This window comes from Phalacrocorax carbo, chromosome 1 (assembly GCF_963921805.1).
Source record: "Phalacrocorax carbo chromosome 1, bPhaCar2.1, whole genome shotgun sequence".
NCBI classification, from domain to species: Eukaryota; Metazoa; Chordata; class Aves; order Suliformes; family Phalacrocoracidae; genus Phalacrocorax; species Phalacrocorax carbo.
The window spans coordinates 151,528,933-151,545,822 of record NC_087513.1 but is presented as its reverse complement, the minus strand read 5'-3'; the positions used below and the strand labels follow the sequence as shown (position 1 = coordinate 151,545,822).

The window sequence follows — 16,890 nt, the reverse complement described above, 5'->3', positions numbered from 1 at the left end:
TATCTTAGCGTTGCTGATCACTCTTAGAAACATCTGACCGTTTGCTAAGTGCTGAAGTCCTGGCTTGGCTCTACTTAGAGAGCTTTAAAAAATCCTTAGCGTGGAGTTACATTAAAGAGATGTTTAAGTTTTTTCTCTGTGTGGCACAACGGTGAGGCTTAACTGCGTATGTGTCTTCAGAACAGTCCCTTGTTTTGGACTTTGTGTTTGGAAACAGGTAAAGCTCCTGTGTACCAGTAACCTGAGAGCCAGAGAGGATAACTCTTGCTTTAAAGTGCTGCTTGCTGAGAAAGGTCCGAACACTGGTCTGCCCTGCTGAGCATTGCTTTCACGAAGTGCTGCTAAGATACTTGGTGTAATGACTGTGTAAATGACACTTTGTGTTTGATGTTGAAGTTGGATTCTTACTGCAGAGTAGGAATCGCATGTTTGCTGAGGTCTGTGTGTGTTGTAATGTGCTGGGAAATGAGCCTTTGTGTTTAAAACTTCCCTGACTCCCTCCTGCAGTAATGCTTTGGTGTTAACAGTACTGGCTACACAGGGCAGGAGCCAAGGCACGCTGAAACGTTGCACAGAATGCTGTTCTTCTGAATGGGAGAACTGAATGCACGGCAGCAAGGCTGGTATACTTCGGACCATCTGCCCTGCCACTTTGAAGGTACCTGGAAACTATGGATTTTGCAAGTGGTAAATAAACTAGTATTTCCTAATACCTGCTGATGTACTAGAAGTACGGTACTACTACTACTGTCCTTACAATTCAGTACTCAAGGAAAAAGGTGTCTGTCTGGAACCATAAAGGCTGGCATAGCTCAGAATCATACTGCTGAGTAGCTGGCTTGTCTAGAAGAGCACTCATCTATTTCCTCTGAAATGTTGGAGTTTGGTTTTTTTCACCCTGCTGAGGAATGAAGCCTGCAGGGCTGGGGAGTGGAGATAAGCCACCTTTGAAAAGGAAATCAAGCTAACTTGGAGTAGAGTATGAAAAGGAGCGTGGTGTTAAAAAGTGAGGCTTTCCACTGTGGTTGTTCACCAGGGAGAACGAAAAGCATAAATTGCTGGCCTCTCTTCAGTCTTCTTCCCTCCCTTTCCCAGCAGGAAGGAGAGGGAAAGGATTTGGCCACGAGAGGGCTCTGTAAGGACAAGAAAGCAATTCCCAGGCACCCGGCCCCAGCAGGGCTGGATGTGGCCGAAGCGCCGGGGGCAGGGCTGCTGCCCTGCTCGTTTCTGCCCAGGGGTTGCATTTGCGTAAAGGTACAGTTTTGGAGCTGCCTGATGTCTCACTCTGTCAAGGAAGAAGTCCGTCTGTGTCTACGAGTGTTTTAGGGACACGTATATGAGGATATAGCGCCTGCAGTGTGACCTCAGTACACCAAAGTAGAAATAGAACATCTACTGTCAGCATCCCTTGGAACAAAGTGAGAAATGCTGCTTCCAGATTTGAGTCAAATTACTTGTTACCTACTGTGCTAGAGCATATAAATAGCAAGAGTGTTTACAGAAGACTCTCTGCTGCTGCTTTCTGTAGCCTGGACTTGCACATGCCTTTACCTGAAGAGCGGTTGTGCACTGTGTAGAGTAACTGTTAGTGAAGGTAAAAGATCACCTTCCTTGTTGCTGGCGTGCCCTGCACGTTGCCATATTTATGGAGTTCCTTAAGTGATATTAGAGAGGAAGAAGGCAGATGCTTGTATTCTAGCCAACTAGTGGCAGTCAGGAAAGGCTCTTCACACCAAGTAACAGGTTCTGACAAATTAAATTAATTTATTTTGTACAAATGATAGCAGTGTCACAGTTAATACAGTAGGAAGGATATGTAATTTTATACACCACTTTTCTTTTAATATTACAAAATGCCCTGAAAAGACAAGGATGGTGACTGTTCTTTTTAGGAGGAGTGTCTCGACACTGGTCACATTCTACTCTGAAAACACCTTTAAAAAAAAAAAACAAACAACAAAACAACCCACCAGAACCAGCTGCTCCAGTTACAAAGTCTGATGTACAGTACAGAATGTTAACAACACTTACTTGAAAGGCAGGAAAATTGGTCAAGTGTCAGTTGACTTACGGAAAGCTTAAAGTGTGCTGTAGTCAGTGCAAATAGAGGAATGTGTTGATTGCTGTAGTATCTGACCACCTGGTTAAATCTGGTGCGTTATCCCTGAGAAAGCAACTTCTCTCTGCAAGTCTCTCGTAGTTTGTTGATTGTTGCCATGGGCAAGCTTCCAGGGTCTGTGAATATTTTCTGAGGGCAAAAGGAGAAAATTCTTGTTTAAAAATTCAATCCTCTGTAGATGTAACTGACAATTCTGGAGATGAGATTATAACTGAGCCAGTCTTGAACATTGTTCTGATAAAGAAGCCTGCATTGCATGATGCTAAAAACTGAGGCACTCTAAAATACTCAGCTGTCATCACCTCTGCTGGTACCACTACCTGTACTGCTGGGGGAAAAAAAGAATCAACAAACCCTAAAGTATGTGTTTCAAAGATACATAAGAACCTAACCCAAATTGTTTATTTAATTGCCTTGAAAGCCCCCTCGTGACAGTAACCAATGCAGTTAAAATAAATGTTTTATTCAGAGTAATGGCAAGAAAAAGGTAGTTGATTTTCCTAAAAACAGCTGCCATAAAATGTAATGTAATGGGGGGGAGGAGGGGAGAGGTCCTTCAAAGACAAGTGTTTGTATCAGCCTCTGAACTGGTATTCTCAGGGCAGTTAACATTTAACAAAACTCTTATTCTAAGTCCTTTATGGAATGGGAAAATTCCTCAAACATCTCCCTTCTAAATTAAGCTGTACCTGCAATTTATTTTTCCCTTGCTCCTTTTTAATTAAAAGGCTCACAAACATTAGTAAGTTAAGCTTATTTTTCTTTATGTGAGCAAAGATGAAACATAACCTAAATGACATCCTACTCTGACAGGCCTATGCACAGAGCGCTGCCATGAGCACAAAACTCTCCTGAGAGTAAAAGTCACCTATTGGGATAGATTTTCATGCACATTTAGCAAACAGGATAGTAGAGTTGGCCAAGTGATTTATGACAGATGTGCTCCTGTAATTTTTTTTTATGTAATTAATATCTCTTACATTTCAATCTTCTGAGTTAAGCTCTGAATCTAGTGTTTTATAGAGATTTGGCATCCAATCTATTAATAATTTACAAGAATAATTCTTAGTCTGCAGGTTGTTATAAGACCTAAGCACTCCATGGATTTTGTCCGGAAAAAAGGACTTGGTGCTCCCTTTTTGTTCTTTGACTAAATATAATGCTTTATGTTCTGGCACTGTGAAGATTTATCAATGCAAGTTTAAAATTCGCTTTGTGTCTGTTCTACAACATTGTTACAATTAATCTGAAAAAACAAACAGGAACACAAGGCATAGCTCTCTGAAAGAAGGCACTGAAGTTTTCTCATCAGACTTCCTGCCTTAACTAGTAGAAAGAGTAAAAAGATTCTTTTTCCCCTGTACAACAGAAGATGTGAATGGCTTACTATGTATGGGTTTAGATGATAGTTTTTCCCAAAAATTCTTTAAATGCAAACCTTTTATTATATAAGAACATTCTCCACCCTTTTGGCAATTCCTACAGATACATTTCTCTTAAGTGTATCCATCTTTTTGATATTTCTAAGTCAGTCTTGTTTTTAATTTGTAACAACTAAAAGCTGCAGAGAATTTACCTGCATGAAGCTGTGACACTCCGTTACAAATGTTCCTTTGGTGATCTGCTTAAATTTATCACAAATGTCAGGGAAATTCGTGGCTTCCAAAATAAAAGCTTGGTGTTGCTTAATTAATGTTAAGGCCACGCGGAAGATGATCTTTGACCCTTCATAGAATAAACAATCCCATATTCGGAGCACAGTCTGCAGGAAAGGAGAGAATTCAGATTACTGCTTCTTGATTTCCAGTAGGTAATTATTACTAAAGGACTACAAATCAAATAATGATTATGAGTGTATATTTAGAGAATCTTCTGTTACTGATTACCTCTACTGGAAGAATGTCAATGAACAAGCATATAAACCAGCGTGACACCACCAAGGTCCACATGACTCCATGTCTTTCCATCAGCTCTGCCACAGCTGGAACTTTCATTTTCACAAGTTCTCCAAGGACCTCCTGATCAGTTTTCAGGCCCAACATTGCAGGACTGTAATAATCTTGGAGAGAAGAAACCAAAATTCAGGAATCTGTGGACATTATTTTTTCCACAAAATTACAGAGAATGTCCTGAACAGCTGAGCAGATAAAGGCATGTTGAACCTATTAATCCCAAATAGGATTAAATTAAAGCATGCAGTGAAGATGTCTGCATCGTGGTTATAGAGCACTTCTCTTTCAGCCAAGGCTGATGCTGCTACACAAAACACCTCCTTCATGCCTATCAAAGTATCTTCTTTCTCTCTGATGATGTGAGGCAATTCATCCTTCCCAAGGAAGAATAAGGTAGATAGATGATAGTTAGTTTTTGACTACTAGGTTAAACGACAGAAGTCTTGTCAATATCTAAGCAGGTCCACAGAACCACCACCTCCTTCCCACATGTGGGGGCTGTACACCTCCCAGTCCCCACAATACCCAGACAGGTAACAAAACCCCCAAAACAACCCATAGCCTTTAGACTGGGTCCAGTCACAAACTGGAAATGTAAATTTCTGACTGTCAGCTATGTGGGGGTGCTGCAGGCCAGCTCTCACTTCTAGGGGCTGAACTAATCCTGAAGTGATGAGTTTTTCCTCTCTTTTCTCTGAGCCAAGGAAATCCTACTTTTCACAGACTATTTCCAAAAGGAAGTTAGTGACAGGTTACCCCCAGGCAGCATCTTTTCCTACCTTAATTTATCTGCAAGGCAGGTGTTGAAATTAGACCTACATCTCCTACACTGCCGGTCACTGCACTAAACTGTTAATTTTGGATTTAAGAAAAACAGAGCACGCTATGACTGCTACTCTACACCTGTTTGACAGGGTGAGCGTTTTCATTACCCACGTGCAGGCTGAATAACAAGCATCTCAGGTCTACAAACAAGTAGCTCTGGAGATACTTAAGGGAAGAAGAGGATTATTTTAGTTCATAAGAGTTCAGATGGCCCAGCAAGGAAGAGGAGTTACAGAGATGCTTAAGGAATTAATATTTTGGGTTTAGATGTTGACAGAAACGTTAAATGGACTCAATGGTACCAGCTCTGGGAAGCAATCATTGATGGTTCAACTAGTGCTTTGCTGACAAAAATCTATGTTATTAACATTATTTGCTGAACAAAATAACTCATAACACAAGCACCTATGTGTTTCTTTCCTTCACTGACTCTGGAAAGCTGCAATTCACGTTTCCTCTAACTTAGCTGGTTTCTGGCAAGGTTCCTAGAAACACAGCGTAGACTGATGGTTCACATGAAGGTGAAGGAATCAGAAAGAGTAAACTCCGTTTGTTTGAAATAGTTTTAATAAAACCTCCCCCTGCCACAAAGAAGTTTAAGATGTCCAAAGTACGCAGTACACTTAGAACCACTTTAATTTCCTCTAATGAAATTACAAGAGCAGTTTAATATTCAACTCTTTTTCTGTGTCAATGTTTTTCTTGAATGGACTTCCCACTGCAGGAGCTATTTGCTCTCCATTTGTCCTGTTCTGCAGAACACCTACAGGAGGGTTTATGGTTCTAAGAAGCATCACAGTCAGCCTTTAGGAATCTAGCTTTTTGTCTGTGATCCTAATTTTCTTTGTTCCCATTGAAGAATGATAGGTGAAACTCTTCTACAGCTATTTCTTTAACCCTTTGCCTTTTGCCTGCTTGTAGGGAAAGCTCTGAGAGCTAACACACAAGTAAGCCCATGAAAAAGCATACTAAAGCCAAATGGAATCACACCATGACCTCAAAGCCAAAACAAAAACCTCGCTCCATATTTTACATTAGCGTTGTGCTCCTTTGTGAATTGGAATGGAGGTAAAGTAACATTAACTGGCTGAGTAATCCTTTCTTAAAATTCTGCTTTAATGTAAGTGAAAAACAAAGAATCACATTTCACATAACAGAACAAGGCACCTTTTCCCTTTCCTACCCTTCCTCCTCCTCTCATACATCCACAAACCAGTTGTTTTTTCTTTTTTTTTTGTGCTCCTGAGACATGTGGGTACTTAAAACTTCTTCACATTACTACCAGTAAGTGTCCTCAGGAGGAAGGACAGCAGCCCACACGCTCTCTGCTCTGCACTGCTGCAATCATTCGATATGCTGAAATCAACAGCAGCTGCTATTTTTAATTTGTACAGCAAAGTAAATGTCAGGATCTCAGTGAGAATGCAAACAGACACCCACCCAGCTTTTTGAGAGCTGGCGAGTAAAAAGTTAACAGCCAGGCAACTCAGATACGTCACTCCCTGAATTACTGAAGCAGCGAGCTGCCGGGAAGCCTCAGCGTAAATTAAAATTTCATTCAAGTTTGTTAGATTGTACTGCTGGACGAAAGGAAAAAGGAACTATTCATTTATCTGGGGCAGCCTCCTGCTGTTCCTCGTGGAGCAGGAGCAGCTCCCATGTGCCCTGGTACACAGCACCGCAACGTTCAGCCCAACACTGCTGTAAAACAAGCGGGAGGAGTGATTAATGGTTTTATGCAAATGCCAATAACTGAGTAGCAGGTTTTTTCCAGGATATTAGCATCCAGTTCACAGAAGTTACATTAAAAGGATCAACTATAGTTAGTGTGCCTATTTATTATAATTGTTACACATAATTAATATGTAATTCTAATTTAATATATATAATTTTAGTCTCTCTCTGTATATACACACTTTTATAATTAAATGTATATATATAAAATTAGCTCCTCAAATTAGGAGAGCCACATTTCCAATCCTCCAGAAACATTCCTGCAGGTCCCTGTATTTGTGCAAAACTTACCCACAGATCATTTACAAGGAACACAACAGCACTGGAAAAGCCAAGAGGATAGCACAGGTCTAACCTTACAGCTCTAACATCCATCTGCTGAGGGCAGCATCACCCCGGAGGGGTGGCAGGCCTCCAGGCACAGCTGCCCCAAGCACAGCCAGCAGCACCCATGCCCCCACTCTGCCCAAGGGACCCGCACAGAGTCATCAGGGCTACGCAGGGTTAGCCAGAACCACACAGGCGAGGCAGAAGAGGATCCAGTGTCACGCTTGAGCCACTTTCCATGGTCCATTCTGGTCTCACTAGTGAAAATGATTTTGTAACTTGGTTCGGTGCCTAGTGGTCTCAGTAATATTTAACCTACATGGCTCTTCTGTTCTTAATTGCTAGGGATGCCAGTCCCTAAGCTTTCTGGTAAAGTCCCCTCAGCAAAAATCCTGCACCTCTCCCTTGCTGCAAATGTTTCACTGTGTGTGCCTTATTTTCCTAATCTTTTATAATTGGCTGCTCTGCCCAGAATCTCTCCCTGAAGTCAAGACATCCTTGTTTATAAACAAGGCTACACAAACCTAACCCTCCCCCACACCACAAAGCTGTTTTTCACAAGATATTGGGCAGCAAATTATTTTTACTTACCTACCATCAAAATACATTAGTTGTATGATAAGATACGTAAGGAACATAAAAATTATTTGAAATTTCTAGTTTTGTATAATCCACATTTAATTAGCATATTAATAATCTCAATAATCTGGCAAAATACTGAGCAGTTGATGACCCAGAACAGACTCAGGAACTGCTCCCAATCTGCCACTTATTAATTTAAAAAAAAAAAAAGGTGGGGGGGGGAATCTAATGTAGGCTGTTGAACTAGGTTGGTTCATAGGAATGTCCTCTGACAATATACCATCCCCCTGAAAAAAAACACATAGCCAGAGTGCTTCCTTTTATTCCTTAAATTGTCAAACAGAAGTGATAATATTAACATTTAGGTGATCACACACCATGTTATTTTTTCATTGCAATTCCTTCTGGAAGGCAACAAATTAAATACTGTATCATCATTATATTCTGTTATTAAATTATTATTAAATTGCTGAAAAATGTCTAGATGAAAACTAAGTTTCCCAGTACGGAACTTCATGTTTCCAAGGTCTTTTGTAAACTGGCCCTAGGCTTTCCTCACTTTCCTCTCAGCTTGCCTTTGTCTGTTGCTTGCCCACACACACCCGCTTTGCCTAGTCTGTTGTTCCTAGTGCCTGCCTATAGACTTCAGATGCCTTACTGAGTTCCAGAGTGCCTGAGAGCACAGCAGAGAGCAATACAGGCAGCACCCCACGTGGAATTCACCTCCCCCGAGTGCCCCTTCCTCAAAGTCCTGATCCCAAACAGCAGCTCTGCCAGGCTTCTCTTCCTCTTGGAGTTGAGCAGCAAAAAAGAAAAGCCAACTTCACCAACTGCCAGGTATTTTATTGCTACTGTACAGAGGTGACTAGATGAAGGGACTTATTTACTTGTTTAAAAGGCTGTTTGTTACTAACACTGCGCTGACTGTGGCATGCTGTCACTTAGCTTGAAACCTGTTCTTGCTCAGCATCTGGCAGAGATGTTCCTTAAACTACATTCTGCTGTCTCCCTATCACAATAATTAGCGCCTCTCTGAATCCTACCAGGATGTCCAGGACTAAGACGTAACTGTCTGCTTCTGCTCCAGAGCAGTAATGAGATTTGCAGGACATAAGGATAAAACTTGTAGGGACTGTATGACCTTGTTCTCCATTACAAATAGATTAAGAGGTTCCAAAAATAAAAGTTTAAGAAGCACTATGCTTATAGCCTTAAGTTACCTCTACAAGTCAGAGCTGCAGAAGTTAAAAAAGAATCCTTTAAGTCTGTTGTGCATATGTCAAGTTAAATATAAATACTCCTACTGGAACTAACATGATATGAATTCTTAGTGTTATAGAAATACCCAAGACAAGACCTCAGCTCTGCTGCTTATCTTCCAGCATTTCTAACTATCATTTCAGAAGCCCAGACAACCCAGCCTGGGACAAGCTGAGTGATTTGTCTTGGCAATCCAGTTTATTTAACCAAACTGAAAAATTAAAAATTAGTTGGTTTAACTCTTCTCACAGTCATAAGCAATGTGAAGTATTTTATTCACAAGAATATGTTTATAATGTCCTTGAGACCCACAGTGGGGGGGGACAGGATGGGGAGGAATTGGGGTTCTCTCTCCTCCCCCAAACAAACAAAGATTGTTCATTTTTATGCCAATATGCAACATTCAGAAATGTCTTGCTGTAGACGCACATCACCATTTGCTTCCAGACTTCATTGGAATCCAGAAGAGACAAATACAGCTGGCAGGCAAAAGCAGAGGTTGCCATGAACAGAATTGGCCAACTTCATGAAAAGCACTTAGTTCTACATTTCAAGTCAAAATGGAAACTGATTCTACCATGTGCCTTTGTGGGAAAAAATCCTTTCCAGTAATCCTTCACTATAAAAATTTAGCTGTTTGCACGTTGCTGAACACGGGTTATTTTAAACAACCTTGGCAGTGCAACGTTTTCCTTTCCAAAAAGATACGCTATCATAGCTGAGTTTATGAACTTCATGCAACACATGTAGAATGAATTTCATCACTTCAGTTACAGAGAGGTCAAACTACATTATGACAGCAGTCCCTTCTCAGAGCATCTAAATACCATTTATGCTATTCCTACACAATTTATGGACTTGCTCATTCTCCCTGTTGGCAACTCTCAGCCCACTTAGTCCAAGAAGGCAGGGCAACGTTCTGCTATTTTCTTTCTACCTTGAGATGGTCCAAAAAGGTACAATAGGTCTTCTAAGAATATACATCATGACCCTGGCATAAAAAGTTGGAGAACCTATGTTTGGGAGGAAATCAGAAAGTCACAACAGGAAAAGGAGGAAAACCATGAGTACTGCCAATTCTTTTTGCAGTATCAGGCCAAAGTGACCCCCTGCAGATGTCCTGGCCAAAGCGATATCCTGCAGATATGTGGTTAAACGGCAAGCTGAACTCTTTACTATGTTATTTTTAAAACATAAGTTCCTAATTCTCCAGGGAACTGAAGAAGAAAATCCAACAAACAAACCAATCAACCAACCCAGAACAGGCTCAAGCCATATTTTATTTTTCCTTCATCAAACCAAACTGAACCAGAACTTCTGTCCTGAGGTACTGAATTCACACCAGAACCAGCAGTAGCTCTATTGTTCACAGCTAAAACACTAGCTTTAAGAAAAGCCATAAGCAAGCCCAATTCATTTTGGATGGCAGAAATACCTTAAACAAACAAACAAACAAAAACAAACAAAAAAACCAGACTATAAGCATTTTATGGAGGCTTACTGATTGTGATACTGAGATGACACAAAGTTTATAATAGTGTTTTGAGAAATGATTTAACACCTTTTCAGCAAACACAAAAAGGCAGTGTTTGATTGTTTCTACCTAATCCCATCTGCCTGTATCCATCTCTTGCTTCTGATCCCAAACTTGGAAAATGGATCCTGTGGAGCAGAAAGAGCCCTTTCGTTTCCTATTTGCATTTCACACAGCACAGTGGGATTCTGAGCAGATGTAGTAGCTACCATATGGAAATGGAAGAAGGATGCTTGCTAATTATAAAGACAATGGAAAGAAAGGCAAAAATTATATCCTTCCAGACACGACAGAAGGCAGAGATGAAATACAAAGAAACAAAGACTCCACGTGTAACCTATTGGAGAAACAAATTGAAGTTGGCGGCATGTTAGAAAGCACAAATGCAACTTTCAGACATTCTAGTTATGGAGAATGAAACTGGCTAATGTTCAGGGTTTTTCGTTGGCTGGGGTTTTTTTTATACTAACTCTCTGTTATGTGCTGCTCAGTAGAGACATTTGCATCAGTAAAAACTAGTCTAGATTAAAGTTACAGCTACCAAAGCACTCTTGTACAAATTACATATAACGCTGAGCAAAATGCTATTGGCCAATATTCTCCTTTCTTCCCTCTCCTCCTTCCTCCTGTCCACTACCGTTGGAATTACTCCTTTTGTGAACAGTGGGTTTTTTTCATAGTATCAGTGAGCTGCTAGACACCCACAGACACGGGTTATTCATCACTTGGCTGTTTCCAAATGGCCTGGCCTCACTCCAGCCATTGCATGCTATAATTCCCACCAGTCTGAAGAGTTGCAGGCTTTGGAGAAGGCTGCAGCTTACTGGGTTAATGGTGCTAGAAGCCAAGGCTTTTAATTCACAACACACGTTGACAGACTTTTAACACCAATTTCCTCAACTGGAGAAGAAATTAATGAACAAGCACTGAAGATTTTCACAACTGCTTATAATGCCTATAAAGGAAACAAACTTTTTTTTTTTTTAAACGAATTTACCATTGTACAGTGAGTCTTAATGACCAAGGACTTCAGCTGAGTAAGGATTCCTGGATCTATGTCTTTTTAAACTCCTCTATGGGATTAGGAAGAATAGCTATTTTATCAATTCACTGCTCTGACAAGATTATTCTTAACACCACAGCACAAAACACAACTTTTATATTCTCTCACACTTAAGAGCAGCTCCAGCATTCCATTTTCTCCTGCTCTTTACAAGAATGCTGCAGTCACACCATGGGAACTACCAAGCACATTACTTAAAAGACTGGGACAGAAACAGGAGGCTTAAAATAGAAAGCTGGGCAGACACACACGGTTCTAGCCTGATATTTGCAGAGGGAAACCAATCCAACCCTTCAGTCTGAAGGGAAGGGGAATGAAAGCCACAATCCTCTTACTTCAAGCTTGAAGAAGCTAACAAGAGAATTAACTTTAATCTTGAAGCAACAGGTTTTAAAACTGTAGAGGAACAAATGGGACTTCTCTACTAGCCATAAATTGAAAACTTAGTAATGCATTCATATCTTCTGAACATAAAACACATGAAACAACCAAGGTCGTAGTTTTTAGAAACTAAACAGATTTACTTCTTGTACATTTATGTAAACAAAAGTTACTCCTGTGCACTGCACATGATTTTCTTAATATAATTTCCTTTACTCCCAAAGCACACCTCCTTCCACAAACACATTCTTTATGTAGCCACCTATGCTGCGTACTCATTATACTATATTTTGAAACAATATCAAAGCCTGCTATTAGTGCTTCTTCATACTACACCATATTAAAAAAAAGAAAACTTGGCAATACAGTTGAGCAATTGAAAAGAAACAATTCTGTAGTATCTTAAGTTGCAAATATGACAAATCCAGAGTAAGCACGTCTTAGCTGAGGAAAAGCCAAAGTAATCCTTGGATATATTCACTACTGAAGGAGAGAGCAAGTCATCTCTGTATATGACATTAGCAAAACTGAGGTTCGAAAATTGCATCCAACTCTAATATTCACATTTAAGGCATGAAGTTGAAGAACTGAAAGGACATGAAAGAAAGGGTTATAAAACACTACTTAGCTCTGTAAGGAACTTCTCTATTTCTAGAATTTATGCAAGGAAAAGGAAAAGCAAACCTGACCACCTCAAAAGAGAAAACACCCTAGGCGTTATGGGCTTTTCAATACAGTAAGAGAAAGTCTTAAAGCAATAGCTACAAGCGAGGACAAGGCAAATTTCAATAAAAAGTATAGCAAACATTTTTAATGAGAATGATTTATAGTTTGAGTACACTACTAGCAGTGGTGGTAGGGTTTCTCTCTCAGACCAAGTCTGGGACCTTTTACAAAGATGAGCTCCAGCCAAACAAGTCTACTGCAGAGTAGACCAGAGCAGAATGGGAAGAAATACTACCATTTCCTCAGATGGCTCCGTGTGCAGCAAGTCCAGTTACATTTCCAGTTTTGAGTCTTGGTATTTAACACAGGTATTACTTCAGGCATATGAATATATCTTACAGGGATATACAAGTTAAAATACAAAACTGTATATTAGGACCTGCATTGAGCACCTATAACCCCATTATACATTTGTCAGCAATTATATTACTATTCTTGCTGTCAAAGTGACATATTCAAGAAGGCTGCATAATTAAAACTGTAACTGAACATGTAGAGCGCTGGCTGACAATTAGAAGGTAAAAAAAAAATATGCTAGAAAAAAATGAAATAAGTACTCGCTTTGGCTTTGCACCCCTACTGCTTTAATTCTGCAGTTAAAACAGCACAATCCTTTTAACATGGAGACAGGCCTATCAAAACTAGAGTTTCAATACCACATGTACACATTGGTGCTTTAACAGCTAGAGCCACTAGCTTAAAAAAAAAAAAAAAAAAAAAGACAACCCACCAAAAAACAAACCCATCCCTCCAACATGGTTGTTCTGACAAAATATAAAACACAAACTAAGTAATCCTTGTGCTGGATGCTAAGGCTTGGCCACCAATTGGTTTTTACACATCCAGAAAAAGGGGACCTCTTCTCCCAAACCCACACTTCTGGGTTTCTACCACTCCACCTACCTTCGTCCTTTGTACGCAGCCAGGGAATTCTACCTTTGATCAGTCCTAACTGAACTAAGATTTAATTTGAAAAGTTTATTTTGCTGGTGGCTTTTGAAAGGGGTGAAACGTTGATTCACTGGGGAGATAAAGGGTCAAATACCACTGCCTGCACAGATAGCCAAGGGTTGCAGTCCCATCAAGAGTAGTACCACAGGCGGCCTACTGAAAATACTTTTGAGGTCAACGTAATGAAATTATATTAATACAATGCTTGCTTGCCAGAAGGCAAGCAGCATACTTTACTTTTTTTGGGTGGAATAAGTCATTTAGGTCCCTCTTCCAGTGTAAATACAGCCGTATCAAGGAACACAATATTCTTCAGCATTTTCAAACACTTATGGGTCCTTTTGCTGCACAGCTGAAACTCAGCATGTTTCCTCACAAAAGCAAGGCTGACAACATGCATATTCTTGACATGTACAGGAAACCTCTGTTTTAGACAAAACTAAGATTTCTACCCGCTACCTAAAGCACACCTACAGATATTGAAATTGCTCTTTTATTGATGAGGCTTGTGATTTGGGGGTGGGGGGAGGTGGAGAGTATACAATACATATGGGAAATAAGTTATTCCAGAAGTATAAATATATGTATCATTTTAAAGAAGAAAAACATCAGTTACTCATTTCCTGCTTGCTCAAGTCTCCCAGATTCCCCAGCAGTTCAGATTTGTAAGTAATAAGCATGTCAGGCTTATCATGGTTTCTAAATACAGACACATGGTGATTCCTGTGTTCCACCTTCAGCTTAAAAGGACACTGCATGGTTAATTCCTGGGTAGATAAAACTGACCTCTAATGTTCAAAGATTAATGGTTTCACCATGGCTGCTGGTTAACAGTAAAGCATGTTGGAGTCCCATATTTCAAATCTCCTAATTATACAGCCCACCAGCTGAGCATTCCTCTCTCCTAGTGGCAAACGTGACTCTGTACTCCAGAGGTGTGCACTGCTACAGCTCCACACACTATCACAGAGGAACTCTCTAAGGATGAGAGAACACTCTGCCAGCTCACGGCCCTGTAGCTTGGTGCTGCCAGAGGAGGAGGATAAGCAAACAGGCCAGAACAGACCAATCTGCTGAAATGTTCTGGGTTGATGGTGCTATTAAAAAAAAAAAGCTTGTTATCAAAAACTACTTTGCAAACATGAAGTCGTTCGTGTTATGCACAGCCTTGCAAGAAGCTTTCCACACCAAAGGCACATGCCTGCGGTGCTCAAGCCTCCTCTGTGAAAGGACAAGCTTTTAATCACAACAGTCTCCTTCACAGGCTGCAAATTCAGCTCAACATTACTACTATTTAGGTCTAGCAGTCTTTTACCTGCACAGCTGAATAAAATGTTTCATGTGAAACAAAGTTCCACTCTCCTTTGGAGAAGCAGGTCTTAAGAGATACAGCTGCCCTGGCAATACCCAATCAGGCTATTAAAATAAATTCAGCCACAGGAATGAAATAAATATATGCTTAACTGCAATTAAAAGCAAGCAGTCTAAACAGAAATATTGTAAAGGTAGTACAGCATTCTACGTTTCTCAAGTGGCCCCCCCCTTCAAACCTGCAAGTCTGTATGATGGGACTTCAAAGAGTGTTATAACATGAATCACTCAAGAGAGGGATATGCAAGAGTTTGGTATGTAACTGTGTTATTATTCAGTTCAAATATTCATGTCTTTTACTGTGCCTAATCTCTTATGCAACAGTACCTGCAAGTCTACAGCTGATACAACAGAGAACCTTAGAGAGCTCAAAACAGAAAAGCGTTACATATCTATTATCTCAACATGCAGACATTTGCCTTAGCTGGCAGTTGCTACACTACCCACCGAAGTGGTATCTTGCATTGCACCTTGTGTCCTTGCAGATAATGCCAGTTAGTTCAGTGCAGTCTACTACTTTTGTGACTATTTCATAATTCAAAAGTCTGTTCTTATTGTTAATTATTGATAAACAATCGGGCAGTACATGTGGGTAAAAAAAAAAAATTAAAAAAAAAAAAAGGCTAAAAAGTACCAGGCTGAACGAAGGTTGTTAGACTGATCCTTGAAGAATGCTTGTATGCTACTCCTAATGTAAAATTTATTAACAATGTTGGAGAAAAAGCTGGTATTTGTTAACAATCCTAAACTAGAGAGACATTGTCCCATGTCAATACACAAGGCACAATGGAGTAACATAGTAAAAAGATTGGAGTAAGAGAGAGATGATGATATTTAAAATAACAAGGACAAGAATGTGCAAATAAAGTTCAGCAAGAAGATGTTATGAATTCCTATAAGATGTGGAAAAAACATCTGTTGACAATGAGAGAGGAGCAATAGCACATGCATTATTACTGAGATCACAAATCAAAACCAGAGTGCCACAAGGGAAAAAAAAAGGCAAGGGAGATCCTACAGTTTTTCTCTCTCAAATAAAACACCTTCAGCTGTTAAGAGAGAGAAATAATGCCACTGCACTGGCAGATTTCCCCCGGAAAAAAAAGAGTGCTATTGTGATCAAGTTAAAAAAAAAAAACAAAACACAAAAAACCACCAATTCAAACTGGAACAGGCACACAAAATAATCATTAGGCTAAAATGGGAACAGAGAAGAATATAATGCAACAGTTCCACTGAAGCAGCTTAGTAATACAAAAGAACTGTAAAATGCATTGACTGTATCCTACAAATATATGAAAGATAAGCACAAGAGAGAGGATGATTTTTTTTACCCGCAAAAGTCAGCATTGGCACAAGAATAAAAGGATATAAAATTGGCCATGAACACGCTAGTGTAGAAATAAGTCGTCTCTTAACCACTGGAGGAGTTATTCTACAACCGGTTTTCAGTAAGAGTAACTCACTCTAGTATGGCAGTCTAGTAGACTAATTAGAGTATATCTTGATAAACACTGCTGCTTTCAAACTGAGTACCACTGAAGCGGAGGGAAATTGTTCTGCTATATGTAAGCATAACTGTCATGCTAAGGCGAGTCCAAATTGTCAAGTTTTTCTTCTCTTAAACTCACCATTTAATCACAAATATGTAAAACACGACAAATATGCTCCTTAAATTACACACCAAAGTACCACAGTTAAAAGTTCCTACCTTCCTGATGCTTTCTAAAGCATCCTCCCCAATATTTCCTCAACAGAACAAAAAAAAGTCTCAACAAGAACCAGAGCTACGAACAGAACAGAAACACTAGAGCTACACTGAATACAAATTGCAGACACGTGCACTCTGAGCTTGAACTGAATCCATACTGCTTCTTGTGGGCAATACTACCTACTCAGCCATCTGTTTTGAATGGACCTGGGAATAAAAGATCTTGGTAACACCCAAAACTTCAGTTAAACAAACAATTCTCTTCCCCTTTGCTGTGTTTAAATGAGATATGCTCCTAATCCCTCCAAATCCCTGGTTGAGCAGCTGACAGACACAACAGGCAGGAGACTATGG

The 16,890-nt window shown here is 39.9% G+C and overlaps 1 protein-coding gene across 2 annotated transcripts in view; it reads right to left on the bottom strand.

Annotated features, from left to right (window-relative positions):
* Positions 1 to 1,740: 1,740 nt before the first annotated feature.
* The window catches only part of GRTP1 (growth hormone regulated TBC protein 1), a 37,963-nt gene continuing 22,813 nt past the window's right edge, over positions 1,741 to 16,890 (bottom strand). For both annotated transcript variants that reach the window (XM_064440076.1, XM_064440084.1), the window contains 3 exons: positions 4,006 to 4,178; positions 3,696 to 3,881; positions 1,741 to 2,248 (listed from right to left, as the gene is read on the bottom strand). In XM_064440076.1, the coding sequence (XP_064296146.1) occupies positions 2,159 to 2,248; positions 3,696 to 3,881; positions 4,006 to 4,178 (449 nt within the window). In that variant the 3' untranslated portion in view covers positions 1,741 to 2,158. The remainder of the gene's footprint in view (positions 2,249 to 3,695; positions 3,882 to 4,005; positions 4,179 to 16,890) is intronic.